General features: G+C 42.4%; 1 protein-coding gene across 1 annotated transcript; it reads right to left on the reverse strand.

The window, feature by feature from the left end:
- Positions 1-1,349: 1,349 nt before the first annotated feature.
- LOC136207077 (uncharacterized) lies at positions 1,350-4,186 on the reverse strand. The gene is made up of 3 exons (XM_065998349.1): positions 3,811-4,186; positions 3,071-3,415; positions 1,350-1,882 (listed from the first exon to the last, which is right to left on the reverse strand). The coding sequence occupies exons 1-3, from the start codon at positions 3,847-3,849 to the stop codon at positions 1,607-1,609; spliced, it is 660 nt and encodes a 219-aa protein (XP_065854421.1). The 5' UTR covers positions 3,850-4,186; the 3' UTR covers positions 1,350-1,606.
- Between the last annotated feature and the right edge of the window lie 5,999 nt (positions 4,187-10,185).

Consider the following 10,185-nt stretch of genomic DNA (forward strand, 5'->3'; position numbering starts at 1 on the left):
CTCAAGAGGAAAAGCTAAGAAAATTACAAAGATAAAAGATACTAATTTACATTGGAAAAACTCTATTTATAGGCGTGGCTCGGCCCTCTTTTTGACCTATTTTCGTGTCCTTATTGATGTAGGAAGTCGTGGGGTCCATCGTGGCTTCGTGGGGGCGGAATTGGTCTTTTTGACCAATTCCCGCAGGTCTGCTCGCCGAGCAGGCGCTACTCGCGGCGAGCAGCGCCCTGCTCGGCGAGCAGGCGCCTGGCGGCCTGCTCGGCGAGCAGGCATGGCCTACGGAGGCCCGCTCGTCGAGCATTTTTGCCCGGTATGCCCCCGCGTGCTTGCCGACTGCCGTCGATGCCTTTTTTCGTCCGAACTTATATCTGCACACGTACAGAAACTCCAGATAACATTAGTCCAAAGGCTAAATTGATCCGTCAATCGCTTATTTTGAGCAAACGCTTCGTTTGGTGCGACTTTTGACGGACCAATTAGCTTCAAAAGATAACGGAATTATACTATGCATGCTATTTTGGCCGTAATTGCCTAGATTGGTCATAAAACGAGCCTAAACAACGAAAAATAAATAAAACGTTTCCAATTCCTAACTAACTCACACAAAAGCATTTAAATGCGAGAAATGCTCGCTTATTAACTAAATAAAGCTAAAACCCGTCCTAAAACCGTAACCAAAGATAGGGGTTTTTGACCCCTATCACGTATCACCCATTTTACCCTTTTATGGATAGCCTTATCGGAACCCTAGTAGGTGTAGTCCTTGTCTTTTATTATTATTAGTAAGAGGTATTTAAACCCTCATTTTGTAAGGATGTAACAATTTTTATCAATCAAACATCATTTCTCTTTGAGAACTTAAGGTTTATACCTTGTTATTGGGATTCACTCCTTCTAGTTTAGCTAGAGAAGAACCTCTTTGTTGGTTTACGATTAAAACCTTCATTTATCGCTTTCAATCTGTATCAGCGAAGTGTTCGAATATGTAGTAAAGCATGTCTCTATGATCATAACTTGTTGTACATATATACATTTAAGTTGCATAATATTAATCAAATGGGCGTCGATAGAGCCGCGAATACAGGAGGACCTAGCTCCCACCGAACCACCTCTATCATAGATGGCTTCGATCCCCAGTAGTTGGAATCGCCCCACCATGAATGGTTTTAACCATCTATTTCGATAAATTAAGATTGAAATGATTAATTAGTTTATTAAATTTGTATTTAATTGCAAAATCCATCCTGATTTAAGGGGGTTAAGGGGGAAAAATAATAATTGGATAAAAACACATTTTGATTTAAGAGGGATTTAAATGAAAAGGTTACAATTGGATAAAAACTGAGGAAATATAGGTTCGAACATGATAGCACGGGGTTATGGATAAGTCATTAACTATCACTTAGACCAACTTTTAACTTTTACCCAGGCTGCACCACTATTCTTCAAGGGTGGTGTTGGAGACCAATGTGTACTAACTTATAGACCAAAAGGATGCAATTTGCAAATGTGAAATGACACTAACCTACTTCCAAGTAAAACATTATCCCCATTAAATCTGTTGCACTAAAATGACAACCACATCATTGGACAGGACAGGACGCTTTCAGAACCGCCTGAAGGTTAGGTTAAGACGTCCGGTTCGAATACCAGTTTGTTGTAAAAGAGAGTGTGGGGTGGAGTTTGGGATGATACAACTAATTCCATGATGTATATCCCTAGATTTACCACCAAATATTAACACATCTCCTGATTCCAATACTATTTTCTTTGCTTTCTTCACATCCCTCTCTTCTCCATACATGAATTCTGCAGAGTCCCCCACAGAGAATGACACAACTGGTAATCCTTTTGCAAGACTTTCTGCACTTTCATCACGATCCTACAATCACCAACAGTCAGTGCCAAGAATTATTTATTCCCTTTCATCAAGTTTATGGACCATCCATCCAAACACTTGTATGTATACAATATTATATAGTCCATATAAGTTACATAAGATGTAAGAAGTTTGTTTTTTTTTCTTTTCGTTTTGAGAGATTTAAGAAGATGATCTAAAAAGAATTAGAGATTCAATGTGATATGAACAGCACATGATAACCTGCTCAAAGGATTGCTTAAAACATAATTTTATTTTAAGAAATGAATTTTCAGTTTCCTAAAAATATAGATATGCGACACAAAAACATTTTTTTTTTGTAAAAACTTCTAAAAGTTAAAGTTGACTTGCAATTGAAGAAATAGCCTCTTACCATATTCATTTCTCTGATCTCAATAAAATTAACCAATCAAATCTAGAAGCTAACTGGTATTTCAAGAAAAGCCTCGAATAGCATAATGCTCATAACACATGAGGCATTGTAAAAAGCAAATTTCATGTGTAGAGCATCTTTGGGTGCTTAATTCAACTCCCAAAAGATCCATCATGGCTTGTCAGCATGTGAAGTTCTCCATCCGGATTTTTCTCTATGTCGTTTAAGGTTTTTTTCTCAATACCAATACAATATTAATTTGATTATTAAAATGATTAATCTACCTTTAATACTTATTTTCTAAATCTATATACTTTATGCAAAAGTTATATTTGTAATTAAGATTATATGAATTAACACTAAGCCTCTCTCTTACCATGAAAAAATGGCAAATTTGAGAAGGTATAACCAAAAGCACATTGTTAATACAAAACCACATAAAAATGACCAAATTGAAAACCTTAAAAGACTTATAGTAGAAAACGGAGGGAGTGGTATATAGTTTAATATTTTTACAGAAAATTATTTACTATTTAGTTTGACCTTTGGCAAAATATTTTCACAAAATTATATGAGAACGTAATTATATTGCAGAACAGGTATACATGAAAATATTCAACAAAAAGTGTATAGATTAATCTTTAAAATCCCAACTATTTCCAGAACCATTTACCTAGTTCCTGCAAATGATAATTACGTTGAGTCACTGGCATAATTAAAAACGATGAGAAAATAGCTTTCCATAAAATCCACGAAACATATTAAGGAATTTATTTATGTAAGAATTATAAAACGGGGGATACGGAACAGAAGCACACCTGATGGAGCCCAAGCCGTCCAGTTTCCGTATAAAAATTGGCAATGCAAATGTTTGGAGACATAGTAGGTAGCATGTCTTCAGCATCACTTAGTTCAGAATCTTCTCTTATAAGGGTGTGTGCATCTCGGATTGCTTTTTTAACCAATTTCTTGAATTGATAAGGAATACCAGGTGGCTTACAACCATCTATTGGTCGTTCATCTTCATATTTTCTCGTATTAGGATCCCAGTTCAGACCTAGACACATCATGTGTAGATGAAGTTTTCCTCCACCTTGGTAGCCAGGTCTATAAAATCCACCGGGGCCCAAACCAAGTTCACGACAAGTATTCACTATTTTCACCTGAAACATTATGATGGTCAAAAGTTAGACAGTAACAATTACAGGATAAGAAAATGTCAAATGATAAAATATAGAGATATCACAAGCATAATTAAATTAAAACTCTTAACCTGGATAAATAGTTAGTAAATGAGAAATCCAGTGTAGAGTTTTTACTTGTCACAACACCATCGTATTCAATAGACTCCATTCAGTTCTTAGAACAAGCACTGGATGACAAAATGCCAATAAATGCCCCTCGTTAACAGTTTCATTAGACTTCTCATACAATCACACATCTTAAATTGAATAACATCAGAATAGTTCTTCAACTACCATTTCCATCTTGAAGTGGTACAAAGAAAAAAAAGACATAATTATCAGAGCAAGAGAACCTGTTAACTAGAAAGAAGTACCTGGCGATTATGGGTTATGTAATGCTTTAATAGGACCATCCCTGGCTGCAAAACTTGCCGACGACTCTCTGGAATGGTGCAACCCACAATCTGCTCTTCCTCGTATGATTCATGTGATGAAGATTTTAAAATACCAGTATTTATGCATTTTGGCAGGCAGATATCAAATGGTTTAATCTCAGACGAACCTTCAGTTGCAGAAGGTTTGGAAAAGCTTTGGCCCAACTTGGATTTTTTACTGCATTTCAGTATGCTCTTCTTCCCAAACTGAGTGGGCAGCGCATTTTCTTCATCACTTATAAACTTTTTTGTGGACAAGGTCTCATTTGGCTTAGAGTTGGCATCAGTATCACTAATCCTAGTCTCTGGTCCAAGATCAAGCCTCTTCCTCCTTTTATTGAGATATCTATGCTTACTCCAACCGTCTTTGGTAGATGAAGAGGTATCCTGCATGCAAGCATCGTGAAAAATGATTCTGTTAAGTTAATCAATAAAAAAACTAACAAACATGCCAGTGTAGCTATCCATAACAGACTTTAAAATATGCCCAACTAAATCTTCTCAGTGGTATGTTACTGCATCTAAATGTGATTCTTTATGGTTGCACACATGGACAAATTGATGACAGAATTAAATGTAGAACCAGGCAGTATTTAAATTTTCATTCACCAGGTAGATATTGTAAAAGATTCAAAGATATAATTTTGAAAAGCAGATCCTTCAGGATATATAATTGATAACCCGCGAAGCCCAAAACGGGTTATATTCATTTCGCAAGCCCAGCCCATATTAAAGCCCCATGGGTTAAGATTGGACGGGACCCGAATGAAGGAAGCGGACGCAGCGAGTAAACCGCCCCGAATTCCTAAACGGAGCGTCAAGACTCCCACTCAGAACCACGTTCGTTGCCATGAAAGCCACGAAAGGGACATGGCCTAAAAAGGGGTAACCGCCCTCAGAACGTGGCCCACTAAGGAGTAATCGCCCTCGGCGGTTACCCAAAAAACACCTATAAAAGGCCTTAAGAATAAGGGGGGAGGTACGTTCACATTTTTTCCCACAAAGCTATTGCTAAATTATAGACTCATTCTTACAAAAACTGACTTGATCGTCGGAGAGTTTTCCCGGAGATCCTGTCTCCGGTTTTGTTTTGCAGGTAACTCCGGCAAAGAATATCAAAGCGGATCCAGCAAGTTATCATTGGTGCGGTGAACGTGGACCTTTTTTACCAACATTTGGTTAAAGGTACGCGAAGAACATGTCAGAACCATCACGAACGACCGGCGTTACCACTAGATCAACCAGTATGAACTCCAGGGGACCACGGATTGCGAATTCGCAACCTGCAAGTACACAGCCTGTGGTGCCTAGCTCATCGGGTCCTTCGGGACAATTGAGTCCCTTATTGGAAGTCCAAGTGCAAACTGAGATGGAAATGTCCAATAGTGATTTCGTGCAGATGGCAGGACAAGTCTTGGCTTCGAACATGAGCCAGGCGGCTGGAGATCGAATGATTAATTTACTAACTGCCCTCGCCGAACACAATACCGCCGTGGCGGCTGCTCCTCAGGAACCTGTGGTTATCTCAACACAATCACCGACTATCCCTGTCATATCGGCCCTCCCGCAGCCATCTCAGGCGCCAAATCAAGTGGGCCAGAGTAGTCGCACAAACCCACACAGCCACCCGAGCAACTACTCGCACCCAGATCTCATTACGACGATACATCCGACCTGGCAGTCATCCCAACCGTTGCCAGGAGTGCAACGCACTCTTCCGCTACAGCAAGTGGAACCTTTTCCTCACAGACATTCGGAGTTGATGACTCCTGGGCGAGAGCACACATGGAACTTTGATCCTATAACGGGACAGCGGTTAGTCCCCCAACAGGCACACGTCTCAACACCGATGGGCGGATGGATGCCACCCAGAATTCACCAGCAGCGGATGGAAGAAGTCCGGCGAATAGCCGATGTTGACTTAGAAGATCAATTACGAAGCATGATGGAGCGAATGGGGTACTCGCCTAGGCCGAGAGCAGAGGTCCAGAGCGATTCACCTTTTGCCCCTTCGTTGCGGGAATTCATTCCAGATCACAGAATCAAAGCGCCCGCGATACATAAATACTATGGGGATCCAAATTCTGATCCTGAGGCTCATGTCAGGAACTACAGAGAACTAATGGATGTTGCAGGAGCGAGTGAAAGCATCATTTGCAGGTTATTCTCGACAACTTTGGGCCGAGCCGCATCTGATTGGTTTCGATCTTTACCCGCAGAATCTATTCACAATTGGCATCAATATAGTCGGGATTTCTGTGCGAAATTTGTGGGCTGTAAAGCAGCGGATGTGACGGATAGGCAGCTGAAGGAGATCAAACAGCGGAACTATAATTCCCTAAGGGAATTTGTTGTCGCATTCAACGATATTCTGGTGCGATTGCAAAACCCGGATATCGTGAGCATCCGCAACATCATGGCAGATGGAACCACAGATTGGAGTATGCGGGAGGAAATCATCCGCAACAAGCCGGGCACAGTGGCCGAACTCATGAAAATAGCAAAGGAATTCATGGAAGTGGATGATGTCAATAGGGAACATAGGGCTCAAACCCGGCGAGAAAGAGATGCCGCTAGATCCACTTCGGACAATCGGCGCCAGACCCAGTCCAAAAGTAATTTTGTTCGAAGAGGCGATCGCCCCTTTCAAAGTGGCGGATATCAGACACCATTAAACACGACTCGCCAGGAGGTGTTACTTTGGATCGAAAAGAGCCCCCTGAAGAAGGATGTGCGGTTCCCCGAGGTAAAAGGTCGAACCAGTTTGGGGCGACATCCTAACAAATATTGCAGGTTCCACAGACTGAACGGCCACGACACGAACGATTGCTATGAATTGAAGAAGGAGATTGAAAAGCTGATCGAAAGGGGCAAGCTGAATCAATTTGTACGAAAGGAGACTAGTGACGAGAAAGCAACGTTACCACATCAACAAGAGGCAAGGCCCGAAAAGAAGCAGAAAAAAGGAGTGATAAACGTGATAGCCGGCGGGATCTATGAGCCTCCAACAAAAAGAGCTCGCCGTGAACAGCGAAAAAGCAACACTCATAGGGGGGATGCCATCAATTACTCATTCGCGCGAATCACGGAGCCGCATGCGGATGCTTTGGTGATTACAATGGCTGTAGAAGGATGGGACGTCAAGCGGGTCCTTATTGATACTGGCAGTTCTTGTAATGTTATTACTCGGACTGCATTCAACAAATTGGGAATTAATGACGAGCGAGTGGAACATACATTCATGGATCTAACAGGTTTTGGGGGTCAATCCTCTCAAACAAGTGGACAGGTGGTGTTGGAGGCAGAAATGGGCGATAAAAAGCTAAAATGGCGAGGTGATTTAGAATTCGCAATTGTTGATCTCCCATTGGCCTACAACATAATTCTGGGACGCCCATTCCTGTCAGAAACGGAGTCGCTCATCTCAATGAAGCATTTAACATTACATTTACCAACGCACCAAGGGCGAGTCATAGTTGAAGGTGATCAACTTGTATCTCAACAGGCCTATACATTGTCACTTGAACCAAAGCCAGACGAGGAAGATAGGGTAGAGGAGAAGTTGCCAGCGGAAGCATTGGGAGAAACGGAACTATTCGCCATCTCAAGCGACAAAAATGTGCGAATAGCGACGGGCCTCCCCGAAGAAACGAAGAAAGCCATTGCCGAGGTGCTGGTCCAATGTGAGTCGGCATTTGCCGCCCCAAATGAAATACTGAAAGGAATAAGTCCAGACGTAGCAATCCATCGTTTGAATGTAGACAAAGGTGCAACCCCAGTGCGACAGAAAAAGAGAGGACATGCTCCTGAACGGCAAAAGGCGATTGAAAAAGCAGTGGCGGATTTGCTAAAGTCAGATGCAATTCGATAAGTCACCTATCCGGAGTGGTTAGCCAATGTGGTGCTAGTCAAAAAGCCAAATGGAACATACAGAATGTGCGTCGACTTCAAAGATCTGAACAAGGCATGTCCGAAGGATATGTATCCGCTTCCTAACATTGATATATTGGTAGATGGAACTGCAGGATATGAAGCTTTATCATTCACCGACGTGAAATCCAGTTACAATCAGATACCCATGGAGAAGGCGGATGAAATCAAAACATCGTTCATAACTCACCAGGCGACTTATTGCTTCAAGGTGATGCCCTTTGAATTGAAAAACGCGGGAGCAACATACCAGAGGATGATGAACAAGATATTTTCAGACAAATCCGGCGAGAACTTCTCGATCTACGTTGATGACATGATCATCAAAAGCAAGAAAATGCAAGACCACCCGCAGGATATCAAAGAAATCCTGGAAGTGCTAATCAAATATGGCCTCAAATTGAACCCAGAGAAATGCACATTCGGAGCAAGAGCGGGAAAGTTCCTGGGTTTCATTGTTAGCGGCAAGGGAGTTGAGGCGAATCCCGAGAAGGTTAAAGCAGTAATGGAGATGAAAACGCCGAGGAGCATAAGAGAAGTACACAGACTAAATGGACGGTTGGTGGCATTAGGGCGATTCATATCATGCTCAGCTAGGCGATGTCTACCTTTCTACAATGCCATCAAAAAATCCAAGTCCTTTGAATGGACGCCGGATTGTCAAGAAGCATTTGAGGGGATAAAGCGATTACTATGTTATCCGCCCTTAATGAGCAGGCCGGAAGACGGAGAAGATTTGTTTCTTTATGTATCCGTCACCAGCATGGCGATATGCACTGTGATGGTGCGAGAAGAAGAAGGGAAACAATATCCAGTATACTACGTGAGCAAAGTCTTGAAGGACGCAGAACTCCGGTATTCGAAGTTGGACAAAATGGCCCTCGCGGTGATAACCACGGCGACTAGATTGAAACCATATTTTCAGGCGCATACTGTCATTGTGAGAACTGGCATCCCAATGCGAAAGGTACTGCAGAAACCTGACGCATCCGGCCGGTTGATGGAATGGTCAATTCGCCTGGGCGAATACGATATCCGCTATGAAGGAAGACCAGCGCTAAAGAGCCAAGTGCTCGCCGACTTCGTGAACGAATTCACCTGGGATGATGATGAATGTCCAAAGGCACAAAAAGAAGAGTGGAGCATGTACACAGATGAGGCCTTATCTGCAGACGGAGCTGGGCTAGGAATCGTCATCAAAGGTCCGGAGGTTATCCGCCTGTATTATGCAGCAAAATTAACTTTCAAAACTACCAATAATGTCGCAGAATACGAGGCTATGATATGTGGATTGAGGTTGCTCAATGAACTCACCCCAGAAAGAGTGGTAATCTACAGCGATTCCAAACTCATGATAAACCAGATCACAAAAAATTATCTGGTGAAACAGGAGGAGCTAGTAAAATACCATCAGGGAGTCGTTTGGGAGATGGTGCATGTTCCATGAGGCCAAAATGCAAAAGCTGACGAATTGGCAAAAGCAACGGCAAGTAGAGAACCATGGAGTCAAAAAGCATGCAGCTTGAAAATAAAATCGCCACCAGCATTCGAGGTTGATCAGATTATGATCATCGAGGAACTGGAAGACGATGAAGATTGGCGGATGCCAATCCGTCAATATCTGGAGCAGGGAGATTTGCCGGTTGATAAGAGCTTAGCTAGAAAAATAATTGGACAGTCGGCACGATATTCAATGCGGGATGGAACTTTGTATCGGAAATCGTACACATGTCCATGGTTGAAATGCGTTAGTCGCAATGAAAGAGACTATGTGCTGCGAGAACTACACGAAGGAATTTGTGGCGCGCACGAAGCTTCGGCGGCATTGGCAAGAAAGGTCAAACTGATGGGATACTACTGGCCCAAGGTGGTGGAAGATTCCCAGAAGATGGCTGCGGAATGTCACAACTGTCAAATCCATGCGAATGAAAAGCATGTTCCCGGAGCTGAACAAATCACTATAATGACGGCGTGGCCATTCGCAACATGGGGAATTGATATAGTGGGTCCATTCCCAGAAACAACAAAGAAAAGGAAGTATTTGATAGTCGCAGTGGACCACTTCAGCAAATGGGTAGAAGCGGAGGCAGTAACCGCACAAACACCTGAGCGAATGATCGAGTTCTTACGAGAGAACATTATCATGCGATTTGGGATCCCGCAGAAGCTTATAACCGACAATGGCACCCAGTTCAACTGTGCCAAGTTCAAAACATACTGCGAAAGCATGGGAATCAAGAATCATTTTTCTTCTGTAAACCATCCCCAATCAAATGATATGACGGAGGTTACCAATAGGGCCATGGTTCAAGGCATCAAGAAGCGGCTAGGTGACAAAAAAAACAAGTTGGGCGGATGAGATACCCCATATGTTATGGGCATACA

Source organism: Euphorbia lathyris, chromosome 9 (genome assembly GCF_963576675.1).
Source record: "Euphorbia lathyris chromosome 9, ddEupLath1.1, whole genome shotgun sequence".
NCBI lineage: Eukaryota > Viridiplantae > Streptophyta > Magnoliopsida > Malpighiales > Euphorbiaceae > Euphorbia > Euphorbia lathyris.

Bases quoted from the DNA above. Each gene is read 5' to 3' on its own strand.
- LOC136207077 (XM_065998349.1), bottom strand. From the start codon at position 3,849: ATGGTCCTATTAAAGCATTACATAACCCATAATCGCCAG. The intron at 3,416-3,810 runs GTACTTCTTTCT...ATAATGTTTCAG, and splicing joins ACATAACCCATAATCGCCAG to GTGAAAATAGTGAATACTTG. The intron at 1,883-3,070 runs GTGTGCTTCTGT...TGGTGATTGTAG, and splicing joins GACGGCTTGGGCTCCATCAG to GATCGTGATGAAAGTGCAGA.